The sequence below is a fragment of the Parambassis ranga genome, chromosome 7, assembly GCF_900634625.1.
Source record: "Parambassis ranga chromosome 7, fParRan2.1, whole genome shotgun sequence".
Classification (NCBI taxonomy): domain Eukaryota; kingdom Metazoa; phylum Chordata; class Actinopteri; family Ambassidae; genus Parambassis; species Parambassis ranga.
In genome coordinates this window covers 10082690-10102010 of record NC_041028.1, presented here as the reverse complement: position 1 = coordinate 10102010, position 19321 = coordinate 10082690, and the positions used below count along the sequence as shown (strand labels likewise).

Below are 19321 nucleotides of genomic sequence, written 5' to 3'. Positions count from 1 at the left end.
AAAAATACACTTTATGTGTTACAGGGAGATGATTTAATAAGAGAAATTCTCACATCTTGGGATGTGAACAATATGATTCATGTTGAATCTCTCAGAAAATATCAATTTTTACTGGTTACATGAAAACCTCTTATGCATTAGCAACCTAAGTTTTCTATTGTCTTATAAGCAGTTTACTTTGAATGCCAAACCAGGTACCAGTCCCAGAGTGGATCTTGGGCTCCTACATCTCTTTAGGTCCCATCATCTCCACATGTATGTGGTGCCCAGGCCCTCTGGGATCTGATAGTTTATTAAAAATAGGTTTGCTGAATCTAACCCAGTTTCATGTACTCTGGTAACAACCATATACATCTCATCAGTCAAGTACTTGTCCTTATTTCACTTCATGGTCAGAGGCTCTGTAGTGAGGCTAAAATTAGAGAGCTTCTCGGTGTATCATATAATATTTATGCCTACACGTTGTTGTAATGGCATTATGTAAAGCAAGTGTGCCACTTTCCAAACACTCGTGTTTGTTTATTTATTGATGTTGTTCAAATCCTGTTTGTATTTACTCTGCTGTGTAGATGTGGATCTGTCTCTGCCAGATGTACAGCTTTCCCCAAGCCACAGTGCCGACCCCAGCCCCAGTCCCGAGGCCCCGGGCCCATCCACCTCTTCAGCCTCCAAACACCATCGCGCACACCGCAGTGGAGGGGCCAGGGATGAGCGCTACAGATCGGGTAAGCTGCATACTAGACCCTCGAGAAGTACCCTACATGAATCAGTGAAAGGATCAGTTTAATTTTTTAATGTATTTTTTCTAGTTGGTATTTACTGTGCTTGTTCTTACTGTTTGTTTAGACATCCACACAGAAGCTGTGCAAGCAGCACTGGCCAAACACAAAGAAGAGAAGATGGCGCTGCCCATGCCAACAAAGAGACGCTCAGCTTTTGTCCAGTCTCCTATAGACACCTGCACACCTCCAGGTATGCTTCACCTCTCACACCTGGAGGTTTGTGGTGATTGTGGTGTCTGCAAGGACAGTGAGTGTCCACATTATGGAAGATACTGTGTCAAGTACAAAATCCAAAACACACCAGTCCTCCACAACATTAATTTACTCCCAGGCAGCCAAAACAGCTCTGACCTGTCAGGGCACAGTCCCTGAGTGGTTCCCTGAAGTGCTGTCTGTGGAACTGGATTCTTTGGGTGAGGCCTCCATGGATCAGGCTTGTTATGGCACATCACATGGAAAACTGATCACTTTGGGATGTGGGAGTTTGTATTCAAAATTTGGGGCTGAGTAGCATAAATAATCTTAAATGACTAACAAATTTAAAACAGGATAAGTAACTAATCTCAATCTATGTGTGGTGTTACAGACACATCTTCTGCATCAGAAGATGAAGGCTCACTGCGGAGAAAGGCAGCTCTTAGTGCAGTACTAGCTCAGAGCCTGCAGAGCCCTGATTACTGGATCAACCGCTCCGTCCAAAGCTCTTCCACGTCCTCCTCTGCTTCCTCCACCCTCTCCCATGGAGAGCCTAAGACCCAGCCACAGCCCCAGCCTCAGCCTCTGCCTGCAGCTTCCGTATTGGCCGATGTACTGGCCCACACACGCATAGGTAAAACCCTTTACCATTTATAGACGGTATCATCACAGTTGATCCAAGTTATGGCATTCATTAATCTGTCCTCATACCACTTTTTCCTTCTCCACTAGAAAACAGTGTCCCCCCAGATGTTACTTCCTCCACTCCACAAGAGAGAGGATCCAGGGTGGACCTTCCCCCGGCTGTCAGGGGAATGAGTCGTGGACAAAGCCGCTCCAGCATGCTGGATACAGCTGATGGTACATTCACACAAGCAATAATATTATTTCAAGTCTGTAGATGGTTGGGACCACAGTGTATGCTCCTGTTAAACTGTCCTTTGGTTTTTTTCTTCAGATCGGGAAAGTTTGCATGTTTGTAATCATACCGTATTTTGTTGCAGTAATGGGGCTGATTAACTGCAGTAAAGTCAATAAATGATGCCTACATTCCTCCTGGATCACCTTCAACATCATTTTCATTTCAGTGTTGTGAATGCTGCTAATTACAGATGTTTTGTTCTTTCTTTTGGGTCCATTAATCCTGTCCCTGTCTTGCCTTTCATTTAAAAAAGGAAAAAGAAAAGGTAATATACATCAAATCTGGGGAAGGGGAGGGATGCTGAAGAGCCCCAAATCAGCTTGCTTTCCAGCCTGGTGTCTATCTGCCTTTTTGTTTGTCTCATGTCGTAGGTTTAGAATTAGAGAATCTCCTCCTACATTTGATTTTTTTTTCCTAAAAAGTGTCCGGTCTGTCTCCTTAATTCCAATTTTCCCTCTTGAATCCTTCCTTCTGCTGATTCTTGTCCTGATTGTGCTAGTATGTAGGACCCCTCTGCCTGTGTCAGAGTGTGTGATGAAGTAGTAGATTGCATGTGTGGGTATGTGTGTGTTTGAGTTTTTTTGCTTGTGTTTGTAATGGTGGCCGTTCTTGGTGTTTGTCCAGGTGTGCCCGTCAGCAGCAGGGTGTCCACTAAGATCCAGCAGCTGTTAAACACACTCAAACGTCCCAAAAGACCACCACTCAGTGAATTCTTTCTTGATGACTCTGAGGAAATTGTAGAAGGTGAGAGACAGACGGTCCATCTATTTACAAAACACCATCTTATACAATATAGAATGGAAAACATCATCTGTGACATTAAAAGTTTATACTACATGATCTGCTGAATTGTGCCACCTCTTATTTCCAGTTCCCCAGCCCGACCCCAACACCCCAAAACCTGAGGGACGTCAGATCATCCCGGTAAAGGGGGAGCCCCTTGGAGTGGTCAGTAATTGGCCTCCAGCTCTTCAGGCTGCCCTGGCCCGCTGGGGGGCCACCCAGGCCAAGAGCCCTGCCCTTACCGCTCTGGACATTACTGGCAAACCTCTCTACACACTCACATATGGTGAGCATTACAAAGAACATTAATATTAATGTCGAGGCCACAAAATAGATATTCATGTCACCCTGTCTATCTAGCATAAATGTGAGGTACATTTTTGTATATTGGTGGATCAGTAGGCTAAATATTTGTTGGCCTGCATCAAATGACAACTACAGTGCCCTCAATTTGACTCATTAAATCCCCTATGACTGACCCACAGCGCATTATTCATTACTTAATACACTGTAGTTTGACAAGATATTTTCAAAGTATTGCTGACTTTTACTCCCTCAGGCAAACTATGGAGTCGCAGTCTGAAGCTGGCCTATACGCTGCTGAATAAATTGGGCACAAAGACTGATCCTGTCCTACAGCCCGGAGATCGAGTAAGAGTTCAGCAGTCATTTCTTATTATGTGAATATAAATGGGATCATGATGAGAAAAATAAGTGTCTCTGCTTCTTAGGTGGCATTGGTGTATCCAAACAGTGACCCTGGCATGTTCTGGGTGGCGTTCTATGGCTGTCTGTTAGCTGAGGTCATCCCTGTGCCCATTGAGGTACCACTGTCACGACAGGTAAGGATAGATGCACAAGTGATCTCTAAGGGATACAAAACAGATGTCGTTTTTTGTGGTGTGAAAGAGTGAAAGATTAGATGTGAACTTGCTTCTGTCCCTAGGATGCTGGCAGCCAGCAAATTGGCTTCCTATTGGGCAGCTGTGGTGTGAGTTTGGCGCTGACCAGTGAGGTGTGCCTCAAAGGACTGCCCAAGACACCAAATGGAGAGATCATCCAGTTCAAAGGTCAGCATACAACTGCCTTTGTTAATGCTGCTGGCTCAGCAGGAGTCACCTCTGTCACAGTCTCTTTGGGAGCCATTAGATGGACTCATTATAGTGAATATGCAACATGACATTCAGTGGCCAGTGTAGGGTGTAGATTCTGTGTAGTATCGGCTGTTCACCTTTGGCCTTGAAACCAGATTGCTAAGGTGAATGTTGTCGATTTAGCTCTTCTCCTAATTAGTGCAGCTGAACACACAGCTTTTTTTATTGTCAGCTAAAACATAATTTTGTTTGCTACATTCTCCAGGATGGCCAAGGATGAAATGGGTAGTGACAGATACCAAGTACCTCACCAAACCATCCAAAGACTGGCAGCCTCACATTCCCACTGCCAACACGGACACCGCCTACATAGAGGTACTCTCAGAGAACATAAAGCCACAATGTAATGCATTTATAATGTTGTTATCAAATGAGGTTTTTTAAATTGATTTCTTGAATAATTTAGTGCAAGACTGGTTCCTAGTAATTTATCATTTTTTTTCTGTACACACCTAGAGGAATCTGTTAAATTCTAGTACTGAATATTACTAATACCTTTCTCCAGTACTGCTGTTAGCAGTGGTACTTTCTGTAAAATAAAAATGAATATATCTAATTACTTTGTACATCTCTTTTTGTGTGTGGCTCTTTCCCATAAAAGTACAAAGCCAGTAAAGAGGGAACGGTGATGGGAGTTGCTGTGTCTAAAATCTCCATGCTGACCCACTGTCAAGCCCTGACTCAAGCCTGTAACTACTGTGAAGGTCAGAGCACTTGATGTAACCTGTACATTACCCTTGTCTGTGCACATTATACGCTCACAGCTGATTTTTACAGCTAGTTTGTGATTGCACAGATCTTTAATTATGTGTCTATTCTAGGGGAGACGCTGGTCAACGTGTTGGACTGCAAGAAGGATATGGGCATGTGGCATGGCGTCTTAGCGGTGAGACTGGATGCAAGCTACCAATGATGGGCTTGGTGCCCTTCGTAATTTGGATTTGCACAGTATGACTTTGACAATGTGTATTTTTTTCTTGCAGAGTGTCATGAACAGAATTCACACCATCACTGTGCCATATGCTGTCATGAAAGCCTGTCCCATGTCCTGGGTGCAGAGGGTTCACATTCACAAAGGTTCAGCCAATCTTTCCATTATATTCCCTGTTTGTATAGTTTTCTTATTTATGCATAGTTTATATATACTATTAGAACATGACTGACAAATGGTCAAGGACAAACAGCCCACTAACATAAAACACACTGTACTATTTATAACATGTTCCTCTTTCCCTCTCATAGCACGTGTGGCCTTGGTGAAGTGCCGTGACCTCCACTGGGCTATGATGGCCCACAAGGAACAGAAGGACATTAACTTGTCCTCTATACGAATGCTTATAGTGGCTGATGGAGCCAATCCATGTGAGTCATTTCTCCTCCATAAACATGATCCTATAGTCATTGTAAAATGTCAAGTTTAGATTTTCTACTATTTCTACTGTGTTTTGTTAATGTTTTTATCCATTGTTTGCTCTCAGGGTCTGTGTCATCATGTGATGCCTTCCTGAATGTGTTCCAGTCTCATGGTCTGAAGCCTGAAGTCATTTGTCCCTGTGCCACCTCTCCTGAGGCCTTGACTGTGGCTATTCGCAGGTAATACATCTCAACTGCAATGTTCACTGTACACATTATTTACATTCATTTTTAAAATGTCAGATTGGTGCTAGTAGCCTGTAGCTTCCTTCTTGGGTAGCGCTTATAGGAGGATGCTATGATGGCAGAACAAGAACAAGGAGTGATAAACAGTAGTTTTGGTTTACATCTCTCTCTAAACAACATCGCACACAGTCTGAGATTTATAAACAGGATAAATAATTGTGCTTCCCTGATAAATCAAGGTCATAAGCAGACTCCAAGTTTTTGCATTGGGTTCTATTTAAAGATACCTGGTAAACCTGCTACACTTGCACACTAGGAGATTTTTTTGTGCATTAGCAGACCTCAGCAGTATGTTGCCTTAATGCTTATACTTTCCAGTTGAGCTAGTTTTTGCTCTCACAACATCCCTTCTCTTTTGCCAGTTCAAACTTCACATCATCTGTATGGTAACAACAGGAATACAGTAAATCATAATTTAACTGGGGCAATTTAAAACTTATATTTTTAACAGTGAAAATGTTATTGATATAATATGTCACTGCAGAATAAGTAATAAATAAAGTGCATCCTTTTTGGCTCCTCTGCAGGCCTGGAGCACGGGGAGCTCCGCTCCCAGCCCGGGCCATCCTGTCCATGAGTGGGCTGAGCCACGGGGTGATCAGGGTGAACACAGAAGACAAGAACTCTGCTCTCACTGTACAGGATGTGGGCCACATTATGCCCGGAGGTTAGCCACCAGAGTTTGTTTTAATTGGCAGTGTAAAAGTGCACCAACTGCTACTCTTACTTGGTCTTTCTCAGAATGCAAGCACTTTAAAATATATCTTAATTCTATGGTGTGTTTCAGCTCTGATGTGCATTGTGAAACCAGACGGGCCTCCTCAGCTGTGTAAGACAGATGAGATTGGAGAGATTGTGATCAACTCTCGAGCTGGAGGCACCATGTACTACGGATTACCGGGTGTCACCAAGAATACATTTGAGGTGTGTCGGAGAGCCATGTTTAATGTTGTTGCCACAGGAATCATAGACTCATAGACCCACCTGCAAATTTAATTCCACCTCTGCATGCTGCTTATTATCTGAGGCAGCACTGACTTCAGTTAGCCACTAGATGGAGCCACAGGCATTATGCCCATAAGAGTTCACATATGAGTCTATTTTGGTGTCTTCCCCATCATTGTGATAATCCCAAAAAATATTATATATCAATCAATGTCCTCTTGATATTGGAAAATTGATATTTTAGACAATAAATTAAAAGCTATATGTGTTTGAGCTCATTCTCTATGATCTCTACTTTGTAGGTGATTCCTGTCAACCAAGCTGGAGCACCCATTGGAGAAATCCCCTTCACTCGGACGGGTCTGCTTGGATTTGTGGGACCGGTAGGTCAAAGATCCTAAAATGACCTACAGTAGTTACAGACGATGCATAGTAAACCCTAGTCAATTATTTGCTCATAATGGCAAATAAATGCTGTTTAGGTGCCTGAATGTTTTCACAGTGGAGCATCATGTCAAATTAAAGGGGGATTTGCTGAGTTAAATATGTCTGCTCCACAGGGGAGTTTGGTGTTTGTGGTTGGGAAGATTGAAGGCCTCCTGATGGTGAGCGGGCGACGTCACAATGCGGACGACCTGGTAGCCACCGCGCTGGCAGTGGAGCCTGTCAAAACAGTTTACAGAGGGAGGTGAGAGACCTGACTGGTCCCTGTGAACCAGCATGACGCTCGGTGTTCTGTGTGGAGAGATGTGTGTGAGTGCACAATCTCCCTTGCACACCAAGGGAGATTGTGCCTCATGTCCTCCTACATGTCCTCCTACAAACAACAATAAATCTGTGATATTTTATTAATAACAAGGACAAAGACCTGGCCTCACCCCCTTGTTGCTTCTCTGTTGTCATCCGTGCAGGATTGCAGTGTTTTCAGTGACTGTATTTTATGATGAGAGGATAGTGATTGTGGCAGAGCAGAGGCCTGATGCCAGTGAAGAGGACAGCTTCCAGTGGATGAGTCGAGTACTGCAGGTAAATTCCACTCCTGAAGTCGTTGCAGTTGTTTGTTCTATTCTCATTAATATAAATATCAAAAATATAGGGAATTTCTTAAAATTCAGATAAACAACGCTAAAAACATATTGCCTAATGTTCATTTTGCTTTCACTAAATTATATTGCATTTCTTCTGCAGGCCATCGACAGCATCCACCAAGTTGGCCTTTATTGCCTTGCACTCGTCCCAGCCAACACCCTTCCAAAAACACCACTCGGAGGCATCCACATCTGTGAAACTAAGCAGAACTTTTTAGAGGGAAACCTGCATCCTTGCAATATCCTCATGTGCCCACACACTTGTGTTACCAACATGCCAAAACCGCGACAGAAACAGCCAGGTTAGCACTGTCTTAGGCATTATCTACTCATTCTTATCCATTCTAATGGGAATGAAAGTTTGTCACTGGATGATTGACTGTTTGTCATCTGCTTAGTGGACGTGGGTCCAGCTTCAATGCTCGTCGGAAACTTAGTGGCAGGGAAGCGGATCGCTCAGGCCACAGGCAGAGAGCTAGGTGTGGTGGAGGACCAGGACCTCATCAGAAAGGTACTGCCAACCACAATATTATGACACTGACCACTCCTGTTATTTATAATTACAATAGCACATTTTGGCATGGATCACTGTTAATTTTTATTTCTGCAGTTTAATTTGTTGGAGCTTTTCTCAGCAAGAACATGTAAATTATACAGCTGCTGTGTTTATTCAAAGTATACATTCTAGAGCAATTGTTTTGATACATCACATTTATTTATCAAGCAAAACCATGCTGTTTAAACACTGTTGGAAAAGTACTTAATTCCGAAACAACCTTGAGGTCTAACCCTACAAGTTCCTGTTCAAATGAAACTGACAGGTCCATTGAAAATGCTCTGTACATGTTTGCCAAGTTAATGATGACCCATGATATACAACATCTGTCAGTAAAATAGATGCTGATATCTTCTCCTAAACCTCTGCTGTTGTTCTGCCCTCACTGCTTGGGTTGGGCTTTAGCTCTGTATGTGGCCCACCATGATGGTAAGGCTCAGATTTGGCCCTTCCACCCGTCTTTGCTTATGCTGCTTCTTTCAGTCACATGCGCTGAGCCTAAAGGACATGAGCCTGATGGCCTGTCTGACTGTCTGGGCTGGTTCTGTGGCCAGCAGGGGTCCACACATTTAAACTAATATACAATAAAAATAAAGGTACATTGAGAGTTTTTATGACATTTTTGAGAGTTGACTGGCAACCCTCTGGTTTTGCCAAACTGAAAGATTAAGAATCAGTTAAACGACACCTTTTTAAAGTGAGAGTTCTTCACAACATGTAATAGCTCAGGTGCTTGTGAACTGTAAGGCATATGTCAAAATGTAATAATTAGGAGCAATTTCGTGTGCACCTCTGCTTGCTGTGTTCACTGTGACGCTCCCATGTGTAGCATGGCTTGATGGGTGGTCAGGGCAGCTGGTCTGCATGATGTGACTCCTGATTCAGTGTTGACCAGAGCACGAATTGGTGTCTGACTGAGAGAGTGGGTGGCACACAGAATGACTCCCGACCAGACATTTTAATCAGCAGTGTGACACGGCTGAATATTATTTTTTGTCTACAGAACAACGTGGTGTCAATTTACTTGTTTCTTTATGTGCTGCTGCCTAATGTTCACTTCTGCCTCCTAAAAGAATTCCTTGCTTTCACGTCCTGTTCTGTTCTGTCCTGTGTGCTGACTAGTTCACCAGTGACCAAGAAGCATTTAATACTGTGTAAAATTTGTGTTATTGTTATTAATTATAAAAAATAACTAAAGGACTTTCCCCTATAGCAGAAACCTGTTTCAAAACTCGTCCTGACCTTTGGTTAGAAAGGCCCATAACTTGTTAGTTTTTGACAAGAGCAGATGGTCCCAGCATGACCCTTCTCTTGGCAAAGAAATGACTCACTGGACAGTCCTGTGTTCCTGTTGTGAGTTTGTGTGAGAGGTCAAAAGCGTCACAGAACATCTTTGACGTAGTTTAAAATGTTTTCTGTTGTCTACACAAGTTTGTTTGAGATGAGAGAGGACTGTCCTTGGCTGCTACTTTTAAGTGTTTTTATCTGTTGGTAATTTCTCAGTACATAATTATCTGCCAACAGTTCATCTTTGTTGGAATTTCATTTTAAGTAGTTGATGTTAAATTTGTGATAATCTTCTCTGTGCCTTTTCAGCACCAGTTCTTGTCTGAAGCTCTGCAATGGAGAGCCCAAACTGACCCCGAGCATGTTCTGTATGTGCTGCTCAATGCTAAGGTAGAGAACACACAGACACCCATTTGACAAACAATCCAGGTGTCTTTCTCTCATTGGAGAATGGTTGTCCATTTTGTTGTCTGAGTTCAGCTGTACTTCCTCTGTGTTTGCTCTAGGGGGTAGCAGTGTGTACAGCCACTTGTGCACAGCTACACAAGAGAGCAGAGAAAATTACTGCTACCCTCATGGAAAGAGGAGGCCTTAACACAGGAGACAATGTGGTGCTGCTTTATCCCCCAGGTGAACACTTCTTATTATTCTACATGATTGTTATCCTTATTTTTTTATTTAATATAAATTGTTCCTCGATGTTGACTTTCTGTCTCTGACTCCTGCAGGTATTGACCTGATAGCTGCATTCTATGGCTGTCTGTATGCGGGGGTTATCCCTGTGACAGTGAGGCCGCCTCACCCACAGAACTTGGCTGCTACTCTCCCCACTGTCCGCATGATCATCGACGTGAGTGCACTCTACCATTAAAAATGCATAAGCTGTCAGATTAATGTTTGTAAGTGCAGAAAATATCATTTAGTTAAATCCATGGACAGCTCTTAACTGGGTCAGTGCAGCTTAACACACATATAAGGCATATTCTTCTAGTATTGTTTTACTTCTGCATTATCACAGTAAGCCTTTAGTAAACATTATCACCAATAGCTTTAAATTTGTTCACACTAGATCAACTTAAACCAAATCGAAAATTTCATTATTGACATTAATAGCCACTGCTGTTGACCCTGTATCACTGATTTCCCGGGAGGAAAATAAATAAAATTGAACTTTACCTCAGGGATCAATAAAATATCAATAATTAGATACATTTTATTGGAGTAAAGTTTTTTTTCAGAGGTCAATATAAATGCACAGTATAGTTCATGTTGTTAAATGAACATCTCTGCTTTTTGTGTGTCACAGGTGAGCAAAGCAGCCTGCATTCTCACCACTCAGCCTCTCATGAGGATCCTCAGGTCCAGGGAGGCTGCTGCTAGTGTCAACGTCAAAACCTGGCCCACAATCATTGATACAGGTGCTGGATACTGTTCAGATGGTATCAAATTAGAGCAGTATGGCTGTATGATATGTAGTAGCTGGATTCAGCATATTGGCTCATACCTGTTCTGCTGTTGGCCACAATGTGTCCTATTTGTTCTTTCATTAATTTAAAAGATGTTGGGCAAAACAGATTGGTCCAAGTTTACTCTCCTTTTACAAACTGTGTTCCACAAACAAGCGTTATAAACCATACTATGTAGATAATGTGATGTATTTTGTCCAGTAATGAAATAACAAAAATCTTTTTCCTTCTTCAGATGATCTTCCAAGAAAGCGACCTCCACACATCTACAAACCTCCTACAGCTGAGATGCTGGCCTACCTTGATTTCAGTGTGTCCACCACAGGCATGTTGACAGGAGTCAAGGTACATTACCCCCATAAATACTGTCTCACAGGCAAATTAGTTTTTGTTAAAAGGATCACTCAAATTAGAATAATATTTGTATATTACACAGAATATTAACAATATTAGATGTGACCTTTTTAGGGGTTCTGTTGTAACCTGATGTTTGGTCAGAATACTAAGGGCAGCAAAAAAAAAAAAAAAATCTTAAGCCAATACTGTATTTATAAATATTTTGTCTGTTTGTTTAGATGTCTCATGCCGCAGTCAGCACTTTGTGCCGCTCCATTAAGCTGCAGTGTGAGCTCTACTCCTCACGCCAAATAGCCATCTGCCTGGACCCATACTGTGGCCTGGGCTTTGTCCTGTGGTGCCTCTCCAGGTAACACACACAATTCAAGTTTTTAATATTACATTCAGTTCCTGTAAATGCCCCCTCGTTGCTGTAGTGAGTGTGGTTGTATTTGTTTCCAGTGTTTACTCAGGTCACCAGTCTATCCTTATTCCACCCCTGGAGCTGGAGAGCTCACTGCCTCTGTGGCTGAGCACACTCAGTCAGTACAAGATCAGAGACACCTTCTGCTCCTACTCTGTCATGGAGCTCTGCACTAAAGGCCTGGGCACACAGACAGAGATACTGAAGGTCACTATCGCACACTAAAACAATCTGACACATGTGGTTCCCTTCCATAAATAATTTCTTTGTCGTTTCTGTGCTTAATTAAAACACAGTGATGAATGAGTTTCTCATAGGAGGGTGAGTAAAGTATCTGACAAATGATACTTTTAAAGGTGTGACAGTAATTCAGGCTTAAATTACTCATTAGTCATTTTAAAGGATATAAAAACAATACAAACGATTTCATCCTCAGAATTTGGAGACCTTTTAAAATTTATGCTACAAAGTAATGTCATCTGACACGTCTCACGTACATGTTAAATAGATGGACGTTTTCACAGCTGTTGAAGTTATAAATCTGATTATTTGAATCCCGGTATGGCTGTGTATTCTTTAGAGCACATTGGATAAAAATATTCACCAATGCTGAGTGCATGGTCGTGTCAGGCTCAGTCTGCACTTAACTGTTGAAAGTGTGAATAACCTTGAGCTGTGCGTCTCTCCAGGCTCGGGGTCTGAATCTGTCGTGCGTGCGGAGCTGTGTGGTGATCGCAGAGGAGCGGCCTCGTCTTGCTCTCACGCAGTCCTTCTCCAAGCTCTTCAAAGACCTCGGGCTGTCGCCACGTGCCGTCAGCACCGCCTTTGGCTCCAGGGTCAACCTGGCCATCTGTCTGCAGGTTGGTTGCATACTGACACACAATGACCTGTCTTATTCAGAGCCAACCAGCTAAAGTATCGGCTGATGTGATGCTTAAGCTTATATTTATATATGTCAGTGTCTGTTCAGTAGAGTGCGCTCCAACTCCTTATGCACAAGGGTCAACTCTGTCCACAGCACATGGAGCAGCTGCTGGGTAGTTTATTAAATTGTGCTGAAATGAAAAAAAAATGTTTATACCACTTTTGAAGCTCGGAGGAAGCTACAGTCATCACCATCTTTACAGTCCATGTAACTTCCTGTTAATCCATATATGACATAGTGCAAGTGGAGCGTGGTAAAATGAGGTAAAAGGTTTCAGGGTACTTATTTTCCTCTGTGTCACTAGGGCACCGCTGGACCAGACCCCTCCACTGTCTATGTTGACATGAAGTCCCTGCGTCACGACAGGTAAGCCTGGACTCTCTTTGTCAAGTAGCAGCAAGTGAATCCACTGGTCAAAACAAACATGCCATGTCAGTCAGGTCGAACAGAATAATTGATTCACTGTCTTTTGTTTGTGTCTGTCAGGGTGAGGCTAGTGGAACGTGGAGCGCCACAAAGTCTTCCACTCATGGAGTCAGGCACTGTAAGTATTGATTATTGACTAGTGAAACTAATTTGTATGATGCTCCTTGTGGCCACAGAACAAGAGAGGAAATGGAGTTGGTTATCGTTAAAGCCTAACTCTTCCTGTTATTTTTTCCTCTAAAGATCCTTCCTGGAGTGAGGGTCATCATAGTCAACCCTGAGACTAGAGGCCCTCTGGGAGATTCGCATCTTGGGGAGGTGAGTGGTACAGTTTTGTCTTTTGTGCTTTGCTCAAACAAGGGTTGTGGAAATAAAAAAAACTTTGAGTCACAAAAAGAATCTCAATCTTTAGATGTCACACACTAATTTAAGCATCATATGTCTTTGCAGATCTGGGTGAACAGCCCTCACAATGCCAGTGGCTACTACACCATCTATGGGGAGGAGAGCCTACAGGCAGATCATTTCAACACCAGACTGAGCTTTGGGGAGCCACACACTCTGTGGGCCAGGACAGGCTACCTGGGCTTTATCAAGAGAACTGAGCTGCTGGATGCAAGTGGAGGTGAGAGGATAACAGCTGACTTTATTCAGTGCCTCTGCTCTTTCCGTTCGTAAATATGACTTGGAAGAGTGAGCGAGTTTGGGCTTTGTGTGGCAGTTTGCTTTCTCTACAGGTGTGTAATAGAAAAAATACTATATCTGCAATAATGTTTTTGCTTTCCTCTGCCACAGATCGCCATGATGCCTTGTTTGTTGTGGGCTCCCTTGATGAAACATTAGAGCTGAGGGGGTTGCGTTATCACCCCATTGACATTGAGACTTCTGTGTCCAGAGCCCACCGCAGCATTGCAGAGAGGTAAGCTTTCAATGTAGCAACACTTAGGATGTAGCTTCACAGTTACACAGAAAACTAAATTCTGTCTGCGCTGGCCGCTTTTCTCGCTCTGCAGTGCTGTATTTACATGGACCAACCTGCTGGTGGTGGTGGCAGAGCTTAGTGGCTCGGAGCAGGAAGCCTTGGACCTGGTGCCCCTCGTCACCAATGTGGTCTTGGAAGAGCACCACCTCATCGTTGGGGTGGTGGTCATCGTGGACCCTGGGGTGATCCCCATCAACTCCAGAGGAGAGAAGCAGAGGATGCATCTGCGAGACTCCTTCCTGGCAGACCAACTGGACCCCATCTACGTGGCCTACAACATGTGAACACCCCTCACCAATGGATGCAGAAACCTGAGCCAGGCTCTGAGGACTCACATGAGGGAGAAGGACCTGGGGTGTGAACAAGTAGCAACCCCAAAACACCAAACCATTTGGGAATGCAACGACAGAACAAGTAACGACAACATGCTTCCCTCCCAGAAATCGTTCCTCCTTTGCTTCCACCTGCTCGATTGCTGCAGTACAGGAGGTTTCTGCAGTTTCTCTTCTCTTGACACCTCTGTCTGAAGAAGTCTGGAGCATCCCTCTTCTTCTCCCTCATTGACTCATTCATGTTTTTAAAACATTTTAATTTCATCCCCTCATTCCATTCCTTTGATTTTTATCCTGAACCATACATTTGTATGCTTGTTTTATTTTTGAAGGTGGTGGTGGCACACTGGAACTGCCCCCCTCCTTTGCACTTTATGTCCTCTACTTCCTGTCTCACCTGCCTAGAGGGGACACCCCCCCATGTCTGCTGCTTTCACAAAAGCAAGTCCGCATCAGTATTAAACAACGACAAAAAGGTGCCACCAGCAAGTACAGCCCTGAAAGCGGCAGTCCTGACATATCACCTGCCTACCAGGTGCACCGTGGCGTTCACCTCCCATCACATACTGTGTTTGCTCGCAGGCGCTGTGTCGACATCCACACAATACAAAACTGTTCCTAAAAAATACACTTGAATCAAAGTGTTGGTGTGGGAAAAGAAAGACTACAGCCTCATGAACTGGACAGAAACAGATTCTTTCATTTTCAGTGTGAGTAGGAGTCGGTCAGTTAGATAGTTCTTAATGATTGTGATAGTACTAATCTATTTTTTAAAAGCACCAATTTTCACAAGATTTGAAGCTAAAGCTGGTGTTTAGGTGTGCATGCTAATTGGGAGTGCAATCAGCAGGAACATGCAGGCTAAATAAAAACAAGCCAGGAGTCTCACAGCAGTGGATAGGTTGGATTTTCGCTGCCTGTGCTCCAGTTTATGACTCTCATGTGTCGGCTTTACATTCACTGCAGTCCACATCCATTTAGGTTGCTTAATATTAGCTGTTTCCAGATTACTACTAGGTTTTGTGGCTAAAGATGGAAAGTCCTTAGTATTCGTTTGGCAAGGGCAGGCACTTGAAAAAAATAATTGGCACATGATTGGATGAAGTGTCTACCTGTCACAGGCTAAATGTGACCATTAAGTTTGTCACAGTTTACTGATTGGTCCATTGTTGTTCAGATGAAGTGCATATCTTAGGATGAGTTGTGCAGTGATTGTACAAAAATTCAGCTCCTTCACACTTTAAAATGTGCTTGTTTTTATTGTGTAGCAAACAAACTTTTTTAAAGAGTCTCCGTGGATGATGAGAGTATTTCCTAAAGAACAGTGGGTTGGATTTTTCAGAGTTCTTCTGAATGTAATTTCCTAACATGGATGTTGTAAGCAGTAACACATGAGGCACAAGCTGGTGCTGGCAGAGGTAACATTGCCAGGTTAAGGGTTTCTTACAGTCCTGTATGTGCTTTAAGAGTGTAACACAGTAAAAGCCCTTTTTCAATTATCAGTAAGTGGAGCTTGAGGTAAGTTTTGTTCAGGATGATGATCAGTGTCTCCTGGCTTGAAGAAGTTCTGATTTGAGCTGCTAGCTTTCAGTCTGTGTTCCCCAGTTTATGTCAAAGAGCATCTTTCATTCAGTGTCACAGTCTATTAGATAAATGTGGATCATCAGAAGGCAGCTTAGTGCCTTTACCATGCTGACATTTCTGATTATTGACTACTCTTAAAAAAAATATCAATGAGAGAACTTTGCCTTACTAAACCTGTGGAACGTCTGTACTCCTGTATTTAAAGCAGAGTTCCACTAAAATACAATCGGACACATACCACACGTTTTTTAAGAGGGGGGTGTCTTGTGTTTTTAAGTTTGTTGTCATGCCTTTCTGATTCACCATCAATTCTCTCTGAATGTCTGTAACACTGAAAAAAAATAAATAAATTAGGAACAACCTGTGATTTAAAAATGGCAGAATCCTCCTTTAATAGATGAAGTGAAGTAATAAATGAGGGTTAAGATGTCTGTATACTGTATTTTAGAGGTCAAATACTGTATTACTGGTGTTCATGTGTACATGAAAATGAATTCTGTAGATAAAAACTTGACTGATCTTTTCATACTTGATACAGCATTTTTTTCTGTTAATTTAATAGTTTCACATTACAAAGAGACAAAACCATTTCAGATTTATTTGGGCAGGAACAATGTGCACTTTCCCAATATCATGATGTGTGTGTGTGTGTGTATGTGTGTTTGTTCATGAGGAAGCATGTGAGTGTGTTCAGTGATATTTGGCTTCTATGGTGCAACAAGGTTTGTCTTTTGTAAGAAATTAATCCCAAAATATTGAACCTTTTTTTTTTAATGTCGCCTCCACTGTATTTTTACTCTTGCCATCCAGAATTGGATTTTAATATGTTTTATAGGGGTTTCATCCATATTTACTGGTTTCATCTTTAATCTGGAACATATGCAAATGGTTTGATTTAGAAGCAGCTGCAACTTCACTCTGTTGACAGATGATGTGTTGGTCATGGTTAAAGAACATGAAGCGGACCAGAGTTTAAATAAAGTTTTATAATTTCATGTTGGCCTTCAAGCCTTTTCAATAGACATTGGTGCTATTCAATAAGTGTTTTTTTTGCCCTCCAATGTCATTACAAAAACAAAGGTTTCCTCCTCGACACCCCCTTTTTTTTGTCATGTTTTTCCCGTACCAACATCTTGAACAAAACTGTTTCACATGTCCGTTTCCGACACATCCACCATTTTCTCTTGGGTATTTATTTCAGTTTCCAAGTTGTGTTGTGAGAAATGGCGTACATTTTAAACCGCCAAAGTTATCCTAAGCACAAAAAGTCAATGTGAGGTAATGAAAATTAGGATCTTTCACATACACACACAGAAAAAAAACAACAAACTCAAGGGCCCACAATGTATACCTCAACAACTGTCTGTTCACTATGCATCGTCAAGCTGCAGCAGAGACATTCTGAACAAGTCAATGGTGCGATAACTTCTAACAACATGTCTTACTTGACAAAAACACTGTCACTGTCATTGGATGTGTTTCATGTCAATAAAAAATGCTTTGTCAGAGTTTCTTGCTTATTTTCTTTTCTGTGTCTCTCTCTGGAATCATCAAGAATCAGCTGCTGCAGAAAAATGGCATCTTCTGTCCACCAGGGGTCAATCTCATCTGAAAAAAATGAAAAATGCAGCATCATTTTGAGTTACTGTATGATGTCATAGTCCAGCTTCTGTTGACTTGCTGTTTCTGAAATAAAGCACAAACAAAATTCTGACCAGTCTGAAGGGATTTTCCATTTTGGTCTAATTCAGTACAATTAAATAAAGCCTTTATTGTTGTGAGGATTGGACTAATTTAAACTGAGGACCAGGCAAAACCTAGCAGGTGTGTTTTAGTGGAGAATAAAACACTGAAACTATGGTCCAGACTCTTCACCTGCTGGGGCCTGACGTTGAAGATCTTCACTCAGGGTAACACACTAACTGAACTGGTTCAGCTCTAACAACTGGCAACAAACTAAAAACAATCATCAAGACTCAGAATCATTTATCCAGATGGTCTGTGTCAGTAGTGAAGTTTATTGCTTCCAGACTCGATGTTTCACCAACAGCAGAGCAGGGATTCCTCTTGTGTTCTGTGTGTGCAGCCGATGCTCCTGCTTCCCGACTCTCCTTTAACCAGCCCGCAAACCTGCTGGTCCCTGTGTACACTCCAGGACTGAGGAAGCCCACACTCCACCCCAAAGCTCGTCTGTGCTGCAGGCCGACGGATGAACAGACTGCAGGAAGCTAAGGTGGTGCTCGTTGACAGTAGAACATGTAACTAGGCCACCTGGTAGAACGGCCTCATCACTGACATGATCTGTGCAGGACTGGAGACGGAGCAGTTGACTCCTGTCAGGTGACTATGCTCTGACGTTTTGTTTTTTTAAAGTCACTATGATTATAATGATCAATAAAACACTGCTGCTGTTTGTGTTCAGCCTGCAGCACAGAACAATGGTGGTCATTTAAGTGAGCGAACACTTAAAAACACTGGTGAAAAAAACACTTCCTCATTATTTGAGACTTTTATAAAGTATTACTTTATATACCTTATCAAACAGAATGAGGAATCAACATTAAGTGATTTAACTCATAAAACACTGATAATAAAATGGAGCACTTGTTGAACTTTGAACTTATTTCATCACATTGCTGCACACAGAATGTGTTTAATGGCAGACTCCCCTGCTGTGATGATAACACAGGTACAGATGTTGGTAAAGCCATAAATAAATAATGAAGCTTTTCATCCTAAAATGAGCCATCATGGCTGCAGCATCTAAATGTTATTGATGTCATTAATAAATGATTTTTGGACCAGATGTGCCTCAAGTGGATTTTAATCTACATTTCTATTAATAATAAATATTTAACAACTTGTCTGCAACAAAAATATATTTTTATTGTGTCTTGAAATATTTTTTTCCCAGTTTCTATGACATGAACTCATCCAGCAGATTCAGAGGTTTCACACCAACCTTTGAAATAGGTGCTCCCCCATCCGGTGATGAAACAGTGGCTGAAGTTAAGGGTGAGCTCGTCACATTATGAGGCGTGCAGACAGGTTGGATGCAGGCTGTGAAGCTGAAGGGAGAGCTGTGCAGTATCAGCATCACATCACTGTCAGACGTGAAGTCGTCATAGTCCTCGTGCATCTTGACCTTCCTGATGGAGTGGATCTGTGTGTGATGGGCTGGAGCAGATGCATGTAGCCCAGCCACGACACGAACATGACTTCTTCTGATCCATCTGGATGCAAAAAGAGTTTGACCCACAGCTGTTTTTGTTTTGTCCTGTTTTATGTTTCAGACAGTCGTCCACCCGTCAGTAACACACAAAGGTGGACTTCACACTTTACTCATATCTGTAGGCCTCAAAACTATTACAGATTATTACAGTTAATGTGTGTTTGGCAGATGATGATGAGATCTGAGGACTCCATCGGTGTAAACAACCACTTCTGTACAAACAAACAGGAACCACCCGGGGCT

General features: G+C 42.4%; 1 protein-coding gene across 2 annotated transcripts in view; it reads left to right on the top strand.

The window, feature by feature from the left end:
• Positions 1-16841, top strand: part of dip2ba (disco-interacting protein 2 homolog Ba) — a 32874-nt gene extending 16033 nt beyond the window's left edge. The window contains exons 3-39 of one of the 2 annotated variants that reach the window (XM_028409088.1): positions 570-725; positions 847-972; positions 1369-1611; positions 1710-1838; positions 2153-2164; positions 2524-2643; positions 2771-2968; positions 3242-3333; positions 3414-3524; positions 3629-3752; positions 4042-4151; positions 4438-4540; positions 4658-4722; positions 4820-4913; positions 5079-5198; positions 5315-5429; positions 6023-6162; positions 6283-6419; positions 6743-6823; positions 7001-7128; positions 7352-7466; positions 7629-7830; positions 7927-8039; positions 9681-9761; positions 9878-10001; positions 10100-10221; positions 10678-10789; positions 11073-11182; positions 11413-11543; positions 11636-11804; positions 12287-12457; positions 12827-12888; positions 13009-13066; positions 13192-13266; positions 13399-13573; positions 13744-13867; positions 13962-16841. In XM_028409088.1, the coding sequence (XP_028264889.1) occupies positions 570-725; positions 847-972; positions 1369-1611; positions 1710-1838; positions 2153-2164; positions 2524-2643; positions 2771-2968; positions 3242-3333; positions 3414-3524; positions 3629-3752; positions 4042-4151; positions 4438-4540; positions 4658-4722; positions 4820-4913; positions 5079-5198; positions 5315-5429; positions 6023-6162; positions 6283-6419; positions 6743-6823; positions 7001-7128; positions 7352-7466; positions 7629-7830; positions 7927-8039; positions 9681-9761; positions 9878-10001; positions 10100-10221; positions 10678-10789; positions 11073-11182; positions 11413-11543; positions 11636-11804; positions 12287-12457; positions 12827-12888; positions 13009-13066; positions 13192-13266; positions 13399-13573; positions 13744-13867; positions 13962-14214 (4601 nt within the window). In that variant the 3' untranslated portion in view covers positions 14215-16841. The remainder of the gene's footprint in view (positions 1-569; positions 726-846; positions 973-1368; positions 1612-1709; positions 1839-2152; positions 2165-2523; positions 2644-2770; positions 2969-3241; positions 3334-3413; positions 3525-3628; positions 3753-4041; positions 4152-4437; positions 4541-4657; positions 4723-4819; positions 4914-5078; positions 5199-5314; positions 5430-6022; positions 6163-6282; positions 6420-6742; positions 6824-7000; positions 7129-7351; positions 7467-7628; positions 7831-7926; positions 8040-9680; positions 9762-9877; positions 10002-10099; positions 10222-10677; positions 10790-11072; positions 11183-11412; positions 11544-11635; positions 11805-12286; positions 12458-12826; positions 12889-13008; positions 13067-13191; positions 13267-13398; positions 13574-13743; positions 13868-13961) is intronic. The other variant, XM_028409089.1, reaches the window with a different exon arrangement.
• The last annotated feature ends 2480 nt before the right edge of the window (positions 16842-19321 follow it).